Source organism: Bombina bombina, chromosome 3, assembly GCF_027579735.1.
Source record: "Bombina bombina isolate aBomBom1 chromosome 3, aBomBom1.pri, whole genome shotgun sequence".
NCBI classification, from domain to species: domain Eukaryota; kingdom Metazoa; phylum Chordata; class Amphibia; order Anura; family Bombinatoridae; genus Bombina; species Bombina bombina.
In genome coordinates, this window is record NC_069501.1 from 1,247,449,774 (window position 1) to 1,247,469,604 (window position 19,831).

Sequence of the window (19,831 nt, forward strand, 5' to 3'; positions counted from 1 at the left end):
CTCCCTTTACAATGGGTTGTGGCTACTGAGGATGGGAAATTGTGAGGTAAAATATCTTCCTGTTTTACATAGACATGTTCAGGTGATATTTTCTACTCAGCTTTTTACAGCTATGCTGCATCACTTTCAAGTGCTTCAACATTTGGGTATAATGTCCCTTTAAAGGAAAATTGCACTCAAGAATTGTCTATCATGTATATGAAATATTAGCATTTATACAAGTAAAAAAAAATGTTTTGCCTGTAAAACTGTTAAGTAAAATCTGTTTTTAATAAAACTAATATTGCTCATATTTATTTTTTACTTCCTACTATGTAGTATTTGCTGGTAAGGAACATTCTCTGTGCTTTTCTGGTAGAGAGGGGCATGCCTCTGTAAGTGCAGCAAGAAAACTTTCAACCATTCAAGACAGGATCATGCATTTTTCCAAAGATAACAAAAAATAAAAAAATTAATTGAAATAGAAACATTCACATTGATATATTTGTATCTATTATGTATCAATTTATTGAATTCCCTACCTCATGAACTATTGAATTCCTGAATAGTATTTTTTTGTTAAATCGTATATTACATTTGAAATTTTGAATGTGGTTATTCAATCTAATTATGAACATTCAGGGGAAAAAAGTAAAATTCGAAAAACGTAAATAACATTTGATTTCCACAGTTTAATGGATTTTCATTCTTATCAACATTCAACTGTCGAAAACATAGGACTATTCGTTCTACCAAGCAAATTGCAGTTTCAGCACATTCGCCCATCCCTACTTTAAAGTCAACCTGTGATGATGTTTGTATAGCATTAAAACAGTCAGTTCCATTGCATATTCTTTTGATCTACTTCACCACCATCTGGCTGAGCTGCCATTGAGAGTTCCTGTTATATTTAATACTGAAGTTACATATTAAAAGTTGACATCACAGAATAAGTTATTCCATGAATAACAGGAGCAGTATCAGATTTTAAACCTCAATTTAAATATCTTTGCAGATGTCTGCTTTATCTCTTTAGCTCTGAGACAGTATATAATAGGATTCGCCATGTGCGGAATGAATGTGTAGAGAATAAGAAGCAAAACGCTGATATCAAGATTAAAAATTAATTTAAGCTGAAAGGCTGCATAAACAAATAATCGAGGACCATAGTACATGCCAATGATAAACAGGTGGGTGGTACACGTATAAATAGCTTTCCAACGATTCCCAGATTCAATGGATGAGCAGACAGTGTATATAATGATGCTATAAGAAAAGATAATGAAGAATAAAGGCATAAGAAGTACAAGCATTGCAAAAATAAATGTTAATTTTTTGAAGGCATCTTTATCCCCACAGGCCAGAGGTGTTATAGCCATGGTAACACAAAAAAAGTTGTTGACATTTCTAGAGCCACAGTATGGGAACTGTGCATGCCAGATGACATTATGAGCAGGGGTTAAAGTTGCGAACATACATAGAGATCCACAAATACAGACAATGCGCTTATTGGTGATGAGTGATGAGTATCTCAGTGGCAAGCATATAGCGATGTAACGATCAATAGCCATCATCATTATAACATAAGAATCAACCGTGCCCAAATAATGGACCCAAAAAAGTTGGAACATGCAGTCCAAGAAAGATATGGACCCTGCCCCAAACCAATATCTTGCAATGATTTTAGGTAAAGTTATTGTGTCAAACAGTAGATCAGAAAGTGCAAGGTTTGCTATAATTATGTACATTGGTTGGTGAAGATTTTTTCCCCAGACTATCAGTGCAATGACAGCACCATTTGCAAACAGTGATATGAGATACACAGTGAACATTACTAAAGCAACCAGGGTGTGGTACTTCTGTGGGAGACCTGGAAATCCAACTAGTAGAAACTCATATGTATCAGACTGATTATCCATAATAACTGATGGAAACCTAAGGAAAGAACAAAAAAAAAAAGAAAAACAGTTAAAAAATTATAAAAATTAATATTAATGGATAAAAAAATTGCAAAACTAATTCAATGAAATTCAAAAAAGTATGATGCTATTTAATAGCTTAAATGACTGATTATACTGTGCAAGCTAAGCACCAATATGTAATTACATTAAATCAATGGATATGGGGTGCAAGAATATCCTGTAAAAATATAAAAATATCAAGAATCCTTCCATATAATTTCATTACCCCTGCCTTATTCTATAGCATTATTTCTCTCTACTCTATTATTCCATATAATGGCCTAGCTTTCCATAGGTTCGAATTAACACACACAAATATAGTCTGAGGATTGTTTTACATTAAGAAGAGCCACAAGTTTATTTTTTTGTGAACGCACTCACAAAAAACCAAAACAGCAGCTGTAAGAAATACGTGAAATGTAGTGGTTTCAAGGGGATTTTTGCCATTGGTTTTTACATACCTTCATGGAAGCAATTGTAAAACATGCTAACAAAGTAGTAATTCAATGTTAAAGATGATGTCCTAATAAAGACCTCCTGTGGGATTGTCATGGGTTGAGAGGTCTGTCATTGCTTCCCAACCACAGCTCCTTATCCAGGGCAAATGTATTGGTTTAAGGCATTGCCCCAGCTTCATCTAGGACATGCCCTGTCATACCAAAGACAGACTCAAGCCACACCCACAGCATACCTAAGCCCAGCCCACAGCCACACCCACAACATACCTCAGCCCAGTCCACAACCTGATCGCAACCACCCACCCATTGCAACCTCACACAAAAAATGCTAATAAGCTATTTCATAAAAGTTCATAAAAGTTAATATCTCCAGCCTTTGGGAAATGTTGGGAGATATGGCTAATATATTTGAATTTAGTTTCTATATGTTACTTTTATACTAAAGGGACATGAAAGTCAAAATTTAAACTTTCATGATTCCGATGGAACATCCAATTTTAAGATTTTTTTTTAACAGTTTTGCCTAACATCAAAGTTACTTCCTTCTTTAGGTAGCCTCTGTTGAAAAGCATACCTAGGTAGCGTCAAGAGCAGCACTGCACTATTAGGAGCAAGCTGCTGATCGGTGGCTGCACAGATATTGCTGCTGTCATTGACTCACCATACGCATTTAGCTAGATCCCAGAATTTGAAAAGTCTGACAATTCTTAGAAAATTTTTCTTATAAAGGGTTTTCTAACTGATTAAAAAAAAACAAGGCTGGTGCTAGGATATTTGGCTACACAGGCAAAGATACATTTTGTGCCCCCCCCCCCCCCAAAAAAAAGAAATTTATACCAAAGTGGTGGCTCTGTACAACATAAGAAATCAGTGGTGGCTCTGCATAAGGGATTAAATGCCTTACATTTCCTGAGTGTCTGCTTGTAACATATCTAAGTAATAACTTAACACTTAACAGTTGAACTTCAATAATTTTGTCAATAAAACTTGACACATTAGGTGGGTGAAAGACCCGTGGGTCCTATTTATTAATACCAGCAATGGGAACTGGCAACGAAAGGTAAATCAATCACGGGTGGCGGCAATCGGGGCCTACATAACTAACTATATATATAACCCCTTCTAGAAAATGGCCAAGGGACACTGCTGCAGACCACAAGGTGGAGATACTCAATGCAGCTTTAATATAGGGTGTTCTTGGCCCGTTAATAATCAGCCCGAGCACGCCCAAGCATACCAAGCCTGTGATGTCACGCTGACCACAATGGCCGTCATTCAAACCTCCTTCCAGCCTGCAGCCATGATCCTGACCACCCGCCAGAGTAGGGTGCCAACATTAGAAACTCCAAACCAGTAGATCCAGCCTTGACTTGACGAACAGCATGTCAATAACTGGGGAGCTCAAGTTACCCTCCTTGGACTTAAGGAAGTAGTTTGAGTAACCCTCTTCCAGCCTCAGACACCTAGTTTCATATAGAGACACTAAAACAGAAAACGATTGCCGCCTTTTAACAAACACATTTGCAAATCAACAATGCATAACATGGATTGGAGGGTGAGGAAAGAGCTTCCAGGGATCCACAGGAACAAAGAGGAAGTGGGCTCCCTGCACATCCCATATATAAGGTTGGTAAACCCCTCCCAACACAATGCAACATTGTAACAAATACACAGACAGCAGCAGCACTCACTCAACCAGGCCTTAACCCTTAGCTACGCTCCAGGCTAATTGCCCTGCACTTTCTTAAGGGATTAAATGCCCTACATTTCCTGAGTGTCTGCTTGTAACATATCAAAGTAATAACTTAACACTTAACAGTTGAACTTCAATAATTTTGTCAATAAAACTCAACACATTAGGTGGGTGAAAGACACGTGGGTCGTATTTATTAATACCAGCAATGGGAACTGGCAACGACAGGTAAATCAATCACGGGTGGCGGCAATTGGGGCCTACATAACTAACTATATATATAACCCCTTCTAGAAAATGGCCAAGGGACACTGCTGCAGACCAAAAGGTGGAGATACTCACCGCAGCGTTAATATAGGGTGTTCTCGGGCCATTAATAATCATCCCCAAGCACGCCCAAGCATACCGAGCCTGTGACGTCACCCTGACCGCAATGGCCGCCATTCAAACCTCCTTCCAGCCTGCAGCATGATCCTGACCACCCGCCACAAGAGACAGACCTGCAAACTAAATGGTCCAGACTCTTGCCGCCACCACTATATCCTTAGGAGTAACGCCTGCCTGATGTTCTGAAGGAACAAATCTACTCCTGCAGGTTCTAAATGAACCCCATCCTGCCTATATAGACCCTTATGGGCTGCTGAGATGTTCCCATGCTCTATAACAAAACCCTCTAGGTCCCTTACCTGCTTCCTCATGTCCCTATTTATCTTTTTCCTGACCTGGAAAGCCGCTTTATGGCACACCATGTGCTTCCACCTCAATCAAGGGATCACATTTGACCACACGATTCTCACACCTGGAAACCAGAGTCTGAACTGATGCAGATCCGACTGCATTGCCCGGATTAAATCTAATGTGGGGATGGCCCCCACATCATTGCCGCCAGCATGTAAGATCAGAATGTGGGTTTTTTCCCACCTTCTTGTGGCATCCTGTAACAATGCAGGCAGATCTGCCCAGGACAAACCCCTGCACCCTAGCCAACGCAACACAGCCTTGGACGATGGAAATCCCAGCTGCTGTCCTGGCATTGCTGTGTCTCTAATTGCAGCCCAGTGCACATATGAATGGCCGACGATCCACACCCGTACAGGACCTAGACGTATGCCTGAAACAAAAAAACAAGAGTTAGCTTGCACTCCTACTGGACCTGACCATCATTAACCATGGCCAACCCCCCTTTGTTAACCCATGCAAGCCCAATTCCCTTGATGCCCCATCGTCATCAACCTACACTCTTATGCGTACAGAGGCCTAACATAGGATTTGTACCGCTGCAATCTCCAACGCCCTAAGGAACGAATGCAATCCGATAACCAACCCAGCTCTGCTGCCATCATGGCCGCCCCCACCCTGTAGGAGTGGGGGTCAATATGTGACCCATCGAGACCCGCCTGCTGTGCTACGCAACCTAACACCATTCTGAACTGGTATCTGGTCAGCGGGTCTCCATTCGCATGTATAAGAAACCTGAAGGAGCCTCCTGGCCGCACATCCAGGTATGAAGAGACCAGACGTACTGGGCAACAGGTGACCCCTGGCTGCCCCGGCAAGGAAAGCCAGGCTCCCCGGCCCTCCTGGTCCGTCTTAGACCTGGGGATAAAGAGAAGCACTGAATCATCCACAACCCTAACATGATTGTGCATGACTCCCCCCTGATATGGCCGTCTTGGCACGTGGGACCAGCTCCCCTATTCTCAGTGCCCCATGAAATGCTAGTCCAAAGGCCGCCCCAAAGAGCTGAACCTCAAAAGGCGAGGAACAGGTCTCTGGTAATACCGCCAGCAATTTAACCAATTGATCTACTTAATGGGTTCCCTAGCATCATGCCTCAGAACCTCCAATCGGCCCCACCCCCGAATTAACTGTTTTACTAGGAAGGAGCGCGACGCATCTTGAAATGCTTTCAACCAGCAAAAGAAAGCTATGGCAGATAGCCTAGAGACCACTGCCCCCTTTTTTACGTGCTTACCTCTCAGGTCAGCCAACCACTGCAAAAGAAATCCCTGCTCACCTTCGCAAGAAGGAAACTCACGGAGGCCGCATAACCCTACCCACTCACTCCAATACCTCACGTAGGCCAACCAAGTGTTGGGTGCCAAAAAAACCCGTAATAAGGGGATCAGCCGCTGCAGTCCTTCGCCATCTGTCACAGAAAGAAAGGGCAAGAAAGAGCATTAGGAGCCGCAGTTGGCGCCGCCGCCCTAAACACCTCCCACTGGAAGCGAGACAATGCGTCTGCCACTATGTTCTGAACCCCTGGGACATGACGAGCCCTAAAATTAATGTTCCACTGCAGACATCTCAACACCAGGTGTCACAGGTAATGCACCACCACAGGCGATGAAGCTGAAAGTCTGTTAATGGCAAAAACTACACGAGATTATCCGTCCAGAAAATCACAGCCTTGTTGCTGAAGAGATGCCCCCACAGCTCAACTGCAACTATGATGGGAAACAGTTCCAAGAAGCAAAGGTTGCGTGTAAGCCCTAGGCCCGCCCACTTAGATGGCCATGGCTCCGCACTCCATGCCCCTTCAAAGTAAGCCCCGTATCCAGATGCCCCTGCAGCATCCATGAACAGATGCAAAGACTGATTGGACACTGGGTCACCCCTCCACATACAGACACCATTAAAATCCTTCAAGAACTGCTCCCAAACCATCAGATCTGCCATGAGATCCCCCATGATCCGGATGCGTGACGTTGCTGTCCTGCCGCCCCCCAATCTACGTTCCAGCCTTTTGCTAAAAATCCTACCCCATGGGATTACTCTCCCTGCAAAGTTTAGGAGACCCAGGAGCGACTGCAACTCCCTCAGTGAACATGTTTGTGCTGCAGCCATGGCGCGAACCGCCATCAGCATTCGAGCCTCCTTCTCTTTAGGCAGCCTGCATACCATTGCCACAGAATCTATTTCTATGCCAAGAAATGTCAAGCACGTGCAAGGCCCCTCTGTTTTATCCTTGGCAAGGGAACCCCAAACCTAGCCATCATGGACCTCATGACGTTCATCAAGGAGGCACATTCCCCTGAATCGGCAGCCCCCACTAGAAGGAAATCATCCAAATAGTGTGCGATCTTGTAACTCTCTGCCGCTGATGCAACCGCCCAGTGGAGGAAAGTACTAAATGCCTCAAAATAAGCACAGGATATAGAACAGCCCATAGGCAGGCAACAATCTACATAGTAACCCCCTTCAAACCAGCACCCCATCAGTCTGAAAGATGATGGGTGGATTGGGAGAAGCCGGAACGCAGACTCTATGTCCGATTTAGCCATTAAGGCCCCAGGCCCCCTTTCCCTCACAATAGCCAGTGCATCATCAAACGACTGGTAGTGGACCGAGCTCAAATCCTCTGGAATGACGTCGTTCACTGACTGCCCCTTCGGGTAGGAGGTAGGATAGATGCTGTATGAGCCAAAACTTACCTGTTTCTTTTTTGGGAACCACTCCCAGCGGAGAAATCACTAAGTCTGGAATTGGCAAGTCCTTAAAAGGTCCTGCCACCCTGCCCAAAGCCACTTCCTTACCCAGCTTTGCCACCACTCTAGGCCTCCAGTACTGAGATGCCGATTTTAAGTTCCTTCGAACCTTAGACCCCAGCACCTGGCCGACTACCGGTATAGTAAAACCCAGTCACAGGCCGAAGTCCAGCAATCTAGCAGCCGCCCTGTTTGGGTACCTGCTCAACCACCTACCGATAATAGGGACCCTAAGAGGTGAATCCCCCCTTTCCCGTAGCACTCCCTTTAGAACAACCCATTCAGTTTGGGTGTCCCGCATCTTGGAGCAATCCGCCCCAGGGTGTTGCCCACTGCAGAACTTGCAGACGTGCTTAAACATGCAGGATGTGCCCACTATATGTGTGGCACTATATGATAAAGCAAGCACCTATACACTAATAAACATGCTGCACTATATGATAAATCAAGCACCTATACACTAATAAACATGCTGCACTATATGATAAAGCAAGTACCTATAAACTAATAAACATGCTGTACTATATGATAAAGCAAGCACCTATACACTAATAAACATGCTGCACTATATGATAAAGCAAGCACCTATACACTAATAAACATGCTGCACTATATGATAAATCAAGCACCTATACACTAATAAACATGCTGCACTATATGATAAAGCAAGCACCTATAAACTAATAAACATGCTGTACTATATAATAAAGCAAGCACCTATACACTAATAAACATGTTGCACTATATGATAAAGCAAGCAGCTATACACTAATAAATATGCTGCACTATATGATAAAGCAAGCACCTATACACTAATAAACAAGCTGTACTAAATGATAAAGCAAGCACCTATACACTAATAATCATGCTGCACTATATGATAAAGCAAGAACCTATACACTAATAAACATGCTGCACTATATGATAAAGCAAGAACCTATACACTAATAAACATGCTGCACTATATGATAAAGCAAGAACCTATACACTAATAAACATGCTGCACTATATGATAAAGCAGGCACCTATACACTAATAAACATGCTGCACTATATGATAAAGCGGGCACCTATACACTAATAAACATGCTGCACTATATGATAAAGCAGGCACCTATACACTAATAAACATGCTGCACTATATGATAAAGCAAGCACCTATACACTAATAAATATGCTGCAGTATATGATAAAGCAAGCACCTATACACTAATAAACATGCTGTACTATATGATAAAGCAAGCTCCTATACACTAATAAACATGCTGCACTATATGATAAAGCAGGCACCTATAAACTAATAATCATGCTGCACTATATGATAAAGCAGGCACCTATACACTAATAAACATGCAGCACTATATGATAAAGCAAGCGCCTATACAATAATAAACATGCAGCACTATATGATAAAGCACGAACCCATACACTAATAAACATGCTGCAGTATATAATAAAGCAAGCACTTATAAACTAATAAACATGCTTTACTGTATGATAAACAAAGTGCCTATACACTAATAAACACGCTGCACTATACGATAAAGCAAGCAACTGTACACTAATAAACATGCTGCACTATATGATAAAGCAAGAACCTATACACTAATAAACATGCTGCACTATACGATAAAGCAAGCACCTATACACTAATAAACATTCTGCACTATACGATAAAGCAAGCACATATACACTAATAAACATGCTGCACTATATAATAAAGCAAGTGCCTATACACTAATAAACATGCTGCACTATATGATAAAGCAAGTGCCTATACACTAATAAATATGCTGCACTATATGATAAAGCAGGCACCTATACACTAATAAACATGCTGTACTATATGATAAAGCAAGCACCTATACACTAATAAACATGCTGCACTATTTGATAAAGCAAGAACCTATACACTAATAAACATGATGCACTATATGATAAAGCAAGCATTTATACACTAACAAACATGCTTCACTATATGATAAAGCAAGCAAATATACCCTAATAAACATGCTGCACTATATGATAAAGCAAGCAAATATACACTAATAAACATGCTGCACTATATGATAAAGCAAGCCCCTATACACTAATAAACATGATGCACTATATGACAAAGCAAGCAAATATACCCTAATAAACATGCTGCACTATATGATAAAGCAAGCAAATATACACTAATAAACATGCTGCACTATATGATAAAGCAAGCACCTATACACTAACAAACATTCTGCACTATATGATAAAGTAAGCACCTATATACTAATAAACATGCTGCACTATATGATAAAGTAAGGCACTTATACACTAATAAAAATACTGCACTATATGATAAAGCAAGGCACCTATACACTAATAAACATGCTGCACTATGTGATAAAGCAAGCGCCTATACACTTAAAACATGCTGCACTATATGATAAAACAAGTCCCTATACACTAATAAACATGCTGCACTATATGATAAAGAAACCACCTATACACTAATGAACATGCTGCTCTATATGATAAAAAAAGCACCTATAGACTAATAAATATGCTGAACTATATGATAAAGCAAGCACCTATACACTAATAAACATGCTGCACTAAATGATAAAGCAAGAACCTATATACTAATAAACATGCTGCACTATATGATAAAGCAAGCATTTATACACTAACAAACATGCTGCACTATATGATAAAGCAAGCAAATATACCCTAATAAACATGCTGCACTATATGATAAAGCAAGCAAATATATACTAATAAACATGCTGCACTATATGATAAAGCAAGCACCTATACACTAACAAACATTCTGCACTATATGATAAAGTAAGCACCTATATACTAATAAACATGCTGCACTATATGATAAAGTAAGGCACTTATACACTAATAAAAATACTGTACTATATGATAAAGCAAGGCACCTATACACTAATAAACATGCTGCACTATACGATAAAGCAAGCGCCTATACACTTAAAACATGCTGCACTATATGATAAAACAAGTGCCTATACACTAATAAACATGCTGCACTATATGATAAAGAAACCTCCTATACACTAATGAACATGCTGCTCTATATGATAAAACAAGCACCTATAGACTAATAAATATGCTGAACTATATGATAAAGCAAGCACCTATACACTAATAAACATGCTGCACTAAATGATAAAGCAAGCACCAATATACTAATAAACATGCTGCACTATATGATAAAGCAAGGCACTTATACACTAATAAACATACTGCACTATATGATAAAGCAAGGCACCTATACACTAATTAACATGCTGCACTATATGATAATGCAAGGCACAAATACACTAATAAACATGCAGCACTATATGATGAAGCAAGCCCCTATACACTAATAAACATGCTGCACTATACGATAAAGCAAGCCCCTATGCACTAATAAACATGCTTCACTATATGATAAAGCAAGCGCCTATACACTAATAAACATTCTGCACTATATGATAAAGCAAGCACCTATACACTAATAAACATGCTGCACTATATGACAAAGCAAGAACCTATACACTAATAAACATGCTGCACTATGTGATAAAGCGAGCACCTATACACTTAAAACATGCTGCACTATATGATAAAACAAGTCCCTATACACTAATAAACATGCTGCACTATATGATAAAGAAACCACCTATACACTAATGAACATGCTGCTCTATATGATAAAACAAGCACCTATAGACTAATAAATATGCTGAACTATATGATAAAGCAAGCACCTATACACTAATAAACATGCTGCACTAAATGATAAAGCAAGAACCTATATACTAATAAACATGCTGCACTATATGATAAAGCAAGCATTTATACACTAACAAACATGCTGCACTATATGATAAAGCAAGCAAATATACCCTAATAAACATGCTGCACTATATGATAAAGCAAGCAAATATATACTAATAAACATGCTGCACTATATGATAAAGCAAGCACCTATACACTAACAAACATTCTGCACTATATGATAAAGTAAGCACCTATATACTAATAAACATGCTGTACTATATGATAAAGTAAGGCACTTATACACTAATAAAAATACTGTACTATATGATAAAGCAAGGCACCTATACACTAATAAACATGCTGCACTATACGATAAAGCAAGCGCCTATACACTTAAAACATGCTGCACTATATGATAAAACAAGTGACTATACACTAATAAACATGCTGCACTATATGATAAAGAAACCTCCTATACACTAATGAACATGCTGCTCTATATGATAAAACAAGCACCTATAGACTAATAAATATGCTGAACTATATGATAAAGCAAGCACCTATACACTAATAAACATGCTGCACTAAATGATAAAGCAAGCACCAATATACTAATAAACATGCTGCACTAAATGATAAAGCAAGGCACTTATACACTAATAAACATACTGCACTATATGATAAAGCAAGGCACCTATACACTAATTAACATGCTGCACTATATGATAATGCAAGGCACAAATACACTAATAAACATGCAGCACTATATGATGAAGCAAGCCCCTATACACTAATAAACATGCTGCACTATACGATAAAGCAAGCCCCTATGCACTAATAAACATGCTTCACTATATGATAAAGCAAGCGCCTATACACAAATAAACATTCTGCACTATATGATAAAGCAAGCGCCTATACACTAATAAACATGCTGCACTATATGACAAAGCAAGAACCTATACACTAATAAACATGCTGCACTATATGATAAAATAAGTGCCTATACATTAATAAACATGCTGCACTATATGAAAAAGCAAGCCGCTATACACTAATAAACATACTGCATTATATGATAAAGCAAGGCACCTATACACTAATAAACATGCTGCACTATATGATAAAGAAAGCACTTATACACTATTAAACATGGTGCACTATATGATAATGCAAGGCACAAATACACTAATAAACATGCAGCACTATATGATGAAGCAAGCGCCTATACATTAATAAACATGCTGCACTATACAATAAAGCAAGCACTTATACACTAATAAAGATGCTGCACTATATGATAAAGCAAGCGCCTATACACTAATAAACATTCTGCACTATATGATAAAGCAAGCACCTATAAACTAATAAACATTCTGCACTATATGATAAAGCAAGCACCTATACACTAATAAACATGCTGCACTATATGATAAAGCAAGAACCTATACACTAAAAAACATGCTGCACTATATGATAAAGCAAGCCCCTATACATTAATAAACATGCTGCATTATATGATAAAGCAAGCACCTATACACTAATAAACATACTGCACTATATGATAAAGCAAGGCACCTATACACTAATAAACATGCTGCACTATACGAAAAAGCAAGCGCTGATACCCTAATAAACATGCTGCACTATATGATAAAGCAAGCGCCTATACACTAATAAATATGCTGTAATGTATGATAAAGCAAGCACCTATACACTAATAAACATGCTGCACTATATGATAAAGCAAACCCCTATACACTAATGAACATGCTGCACTATATGATAAAGCAAACACCTATACACTAACAAACATGCTGCACAATATGATAAAGCAAGCACCTATACACTAATAAACATGCTGCACTATATGATAATGCAAGGCACAAATTCACTAATAAATATGCTGCACTATATGATAAAGCAAGAACGTATACACTAATAAACATGCTGCACTATGTGATAAAGCAAGCACCTATACACTAATAAACATGCTGCACTATATGATAAAGCAAGAACCTATACACTAATAAACATGTTGCAGTATATGATAAAGCAAGCACTTATACACTAATAAACATGCTGCACTATATGATAAAGGAAGCGCCTATACACTTATGAACATGCTGCACTATATGATAAAGCAAGACACCTATACACTAATAAACATGCTGCACTATATGATAAAGCATGCACCTATACACTAATAAACATGCTGCACTATATGATAAAGCATGCACCTATACACTAATAAACATACTGCACTATATGATAAAGCAAGACACCTATACACTAATAAACATGCTGCACTATATGATAAAGCATGCACCTATACACTAATAAACATGCTGCACTATATGATAAAGCAGGCACCTATACACTAATAAACATGCTGCACTATATGATAAAGCAAGCACCTATACACTAACAAACATGCTGCACTATATGATAAACAAGCACCTATACACTAATAAACATGCTGCACTATATCATAAAGCAAGTGCCTATACACTAATAAACATGCTGCACTATATCATAAAGCAAGTGCCTATACACTAATAAACATGCTGCACTATATAATAAAGCAAGCACCTATACACTAACAAACATGATGCACTACCTGATAAAGCAAGCACCTATACACTAATAAACATGATGCACTATATAATAAAGCAAGACCCTATACACTAATAAACATGCTGCAGTATATGATAAAGCAAGCACTTATACACTAATAAACATAATGCACTATATGATAAAGGAAGCGCCTATACACTAATAAACATGCTGCACTATATGATAAAGCATGCACCTATACACTAATAAACATGCTGCACTATATTATAAAGCAAATACCTATACACTTAAAAACATGCTGCACTATATGATAAAGCAAGCACCTATACATTAATAAACATGTTGCACTATTTGAAAAAATTAGCGCCTAAACACTAATAAACATGTTGAATTATATGATAAAGCAAGCACCTATACACTAACAAACATGCTGCACTATATGATAAAGCAAGCAACTATACACTAATAAACATGCTGCACTATATCATAAAGCAAGTGCCTATACACTAATAAACATGCTGCACTATATCAAAAAGCAAGCACCTATACACTAATAACCATGCTGCACTATACGATAAAGCAAGCACCTATACACTAATAAACATGCTGCACTGTATGATAAAGCAAGCACCTATACACTAATAAACATGCTGCACTATATCATAAAGCAAGTGCCTATACACTAATAAACATGATGCACTATATGATAAAGCAAGAACCTATACACTAACAAACATGCTGCACTACATGATAAAGCAAGCACCTGTACACTAATAAACATGCTGCACTATTTAATAAAGCAAGAACCTATACACTAACAAACATGCTGCACTACATGATAAAGCAAGCAACTATACACTAATAAACATGCTGCACTATATGATAAAGCAAGCACCTATAGACTAATAAACATGCTGCACTATATGATAAAGCAAGCCCCTATACACTAATAAATATGCTGTACTATATGATAAAGCAAGCACTTATACACTAATAAACATGCTGCACTATATGATAAAGCAAGCACCTATACACTAATAAACATGCTGCACTATATGATAAAGCAAGCACCTATACACTAATAAACCTACTGCACTATATGATAAAGCAAGCACCTATACACTAATAAACATGCTGCACTATATGATAAAGCAAGCACCTACAAACTAATAAACATGCTGTACTATATGATAAAGCAAGCACCTATACACTAATAAACATGCTGCACTATATGATAAAGCAAGCACCTATACACTAATAAACATGCTGCACTATTTGATAAAGCAAGCACCTATACACTAATAAACATGCTGCACTATATGATAAAGCAAGCACCTATACACTAATAAACATGCTGCACTATATGATAAAGCAAGCACCTATACACTAATAAACATGCTGCACTATATGATAAAGCAAGCACCTATACACTAATAAACATGCTGCACTATATGATAAAGCAAGCACCTATAAACTAATAAACATGATGTACTATATGATAAAGCAAGCACCTATACACTAATAAACATGCTGCACTATATGATAAAGCAAGTACCTATACACTAATAAACATACTGCACTATATGATAAAGTATGCACCTATACACTAATAAACATACTGCACTATATGATAAAGCAAGACACCTATACACTAATAAACATGCTGCACTATATGATAAAGCAAGCACCTATACACTAATAAACATGCTGCACTATATTATAAAGCAAATACCTATACACTTAAAAACATGATGCACTATATGATAAAGCAAGCATCTATACACTAATAAACATGTTGCACTATTTGATAAAATTAGCTCCTAAACACTAATAAACATGTTGAATTATATGATAAAGCAAGCACCTATACACTAACAAACATGCTGCACTATATGATAAAGCAAGCACCTATACACTAATAAACATGCTGCACTATATCATAAAGCAAGTGCCTATACACTAATAAACATTCTGCACTATATCATAAAGCAAGTGCCTATACACTAATAAACATGCTGCACTATATAATAAAGCAAGCACCTATACACTAACAAACATGATGCGCTACCTGATAAAGCAAGCACCTATACACTAATAAACATGATGCACTATATAATAAAGCAAGACCCTATACACTAATAAACATGCTGCAGTATATGATAAAGCAAGCACTTATACACTAATAAACATGCTGCACTATATGATAAAGGAAGCGCCTATACACTAATAAACATGCTGCACTATATGATAAAGTATGCACCTATACACTAATAAACATACTGCACTATATGATAAAGCAAGACACCTATACACTAATAAACATGCTGCACTATATTATAAAGCAAATACCTATACACTTAAAAACATGCTGCACTATATGATAAAGCAAGCACATATACACTAATAAACATGTTGCACTATTTGATAAAATTAGCGCCTAAACACTAATAAACATGTTAATAAATATGCTGTACTATATGATAAAGCAAGCACCTATAGACTAATAAACATGCTGCACTATTTGATAAAGCAAGCACCTATACACTAATAAACATGCTGCACTATATGATAAAGCAAGCACCTATACACTAATAAACATACTGCACTATATAGTAAAGCAAGCACCTATACACTAATAAACATGCTGCACTATATCATAAAGCAAGCACCTTTACACTTTTAAACATGCTGCACTATATGATAAAGCAAGCCACTATACACTAATAAACACGCTGTACTATATGATAAAGCAAGCACCTATACACTAATAAACATGCTGTACTATATGATAAAGCAAGTGCCTATACACTAATAAACATGCTGCACTATATCAAAAAGCAAGTGCCGATACACTAATAAACATGCTGCACTATATCATAAAGCAAGTGCCTATACACTAATAAACATGCTGCACTATATAATAAAGCAAGAACCTATACACTAACAAACATGCTGCACTACATTATAAAGCAAGCAACTATACACTAATAAACATGCTGCACTATATGATAAAGCAAGCACCTAGAGACTAATAAACATGCTGCACTATATGATAAAGCAAGCCCCTATACACTAATAAATATGCTGTACTATATGATAAAGCAAGCACCTATACACTAATAAACATGCTGCAGTATATGATAAAGCAAGCGCCTATACACTAAAAAACATGCTGCACTATATGATAAAGCAAGCACCTATACACTAATAAACCTACTGCACTATATGATAAAGCAAGCACCTATACACTAATAAACCTACTGCACTATATGATAAAGCAAGCACCTATACACTAATAAACATGCTCCACTATCTGATAAAGAAAGCACCTATACACTAATAAACATGCTGCGCTATATGATAAAGCAAGAACCTATACACTAATAAACATGCTGCACTATATGATAAAGCAAGCCCCTATACGCTAATAAATATGCTGTACTATATGATAAAGCAAGCACCTATAGACTAATAAACATGCTGCACTATTTGATAAAGCAAGCACCTATACACTAATAAACATGCTGCACTTTATGATAAAGCAAGCACCTATACACTAATAAACATACTGCACTATATAGTAAAGCAAGCACCTATACACTAATAAACATGCTGCACTATATGATAAAGCAAGCCCCTGTAAACTAAAAAATATGCTATACTATATCATAAAGCAAGCACCTTTACACTTTTAAACATGCTGCACTATATGATAAAGCAAGCCACTATACACTAATAAACATGCTGTACTATATGATAAAGCAAGCACCTATACACTAATAAACATGCTGCACTATATGATAAAGCAAGCACTTATACACTAATAAACATGCTGCACTATATCATAAAGCAAGTGCCTATACACTAATAAACATGCTGCACTATATCAAAAAGCAAGTGCCTATACACTAATAAACATGCTGAACTATATCATAAAGCAAGTGCCTATACACTAATAAACATGCTGCACTATATCATAAAGCAAGTGCCTATACCCTAATAAACATGCTGCGCTATATAATAAAGCAAGAACCTATACACTAACAAACATGCTGCACTACATGATAAAGCAAGCAACTATACACTAATACACATGCTGCACTATATGATAAAACAAGCACCTGTACACTAATAAACATGCTGTACTATATGATAAAGCAAGCACCTATACACTAATAAACATGCTGCACTATATGATAAAGCAATCACCTATACACTAATAAATATGCTGCACTATATGATAAAGCAAGCCACTATACACTAATAAACATGCTGCACTATATGATAAAGCAAGCACCTATACACTAATAAACCTACTGCACTATATGATAAAGCAAGCACCTATACACTAATAAACATGCTGCACTATATGATAAAGCAAGCACCTATACACTAATAAACATGTTGTACTATATAATAAAGCAAGCACCTATACACTAATAAACATGCTGTACTATATGATAAAGCAAGCACCTATACACTAATAAACATGCTGTACTATATGATAAAGCGAGCACCTATACACTAATAAACCTACTGCACTATATGATAAAGCAAGCACCTATACACTAATAAACATGCTGCACTATATGATAAAGCAAGCACCTATACACTAATACACATGCTCCACAATCTGATAAAGCAAGCACCTATACACTAATAAACATGCTGCACTATATGATAAAGCAAGCACCTGTACACTAATAAACATGCTGTACTATATAATAAAGCAAGTGCCTATACACTAATAAACATGCTGCACTATATGATAAAGCAAGCACCTATACACTAATAAACATGCTGTACTATATGATAAAGCATGTGCCTATATACTAATACACATGCTGCACCATATGATTAAGCAAGCACCTATACACTAATAAACATACTGCACTATATAGTAAAGCAAGCACCTATACACTATTAAACATGCTGCACTATATGATAAAGCAAGCCCCTGTAAACTTAAATATATGCTATACTATATCATAAAGCAAGCACCTTTACACTTTTAAACATGCTGCACTATATGATAAAGCAAGCAACTATACACTAATAAACATGCTGTACTATATGATAAAGCAAGCACCTATACACTAATAAACATGCTGCACTATATGATAAAGCAAGCACTTATACACTAATAAACATGCTGCACTATATCATAAAGCAAGTGCCTATACACTAATAAACATGCTGCACTATATCAAAAAGCAAGTGCCTATACACTAATAAACATGCTGAACTATATCATAAAGCAAGTGCCTATACACTAATAAACATGCTGCACTATATCATAAAGCAAGTGCCTATACCCTAATAAACATGCTGCGCTATATAATAAAGCAAGAACCTATACACTAACAAACATGCTGCACTACATGATAAAGCAAGCAACTATACACTAATACACATGCTGCACTATATGATAAAACAAGCACCTGTACACTAATAAACATGCTGTACTATATGATAAAGCAAGCACCTATACACTAATAAACATGCTGCACTATATGATAAAGCAATCACCTATACACTAATAAATATGCTGCACTATATGATAAAGCAAGCCACTATACACTAATAAACATGCTGCACTATATGATAAAGCAAGCACCTATACACTAATAAACCTACTGCACTATATGATAAAGCAAGCACCTATACACTAATAAACATGCTGCACTATATGATAAAGCAAGCACCTATACACTAATAAACATGTTGTACTATATAATAAAGCAAGCACCTATACACTAATAAACATGCTGTACTATATGATAAAGCAAGCACCTATACACTAATAAACATGCTGTACTATATGATAAAGCGAGCACCTATACACTAATAAACCTACTGCACTATATGATAAAGCAAGCACCTATACACTAATAAACATGCTGCA

At 37.3% G+C, this 19,831-nt stretch overlaps 1 protein-coding gene across 1 annotated transcript; it reads right to left on the bottom strand.

Moving 5' to 3' along the window:
• Positions 1-959: 959 nt before the first annotated feature.
• LOC128652700 (olfactory receptor 6P1-like) lies at positions 960-1,898 on the bottom strand. Its single transcript, XM_053705632.1, has one exon. It carries the CDS (start codon positions 1,896-1,898, stop codon positions 960-962), a length of 939 nt encoding a protein of 312 aa, XP_053561607.1.
• Positions 1,899-19,831: the final 17,933 nt, after the last annotated feature.

Bases quoted from the DNA above. Each gene is read 5' to 3' on its own strand.
- LOC128652700 (XM_053705632.1), bottom strand. From the start codon at position 1,898: ATGGATAATCAGTCTGATACATATGAGTTTCTACTAGTTGGATTTCCA.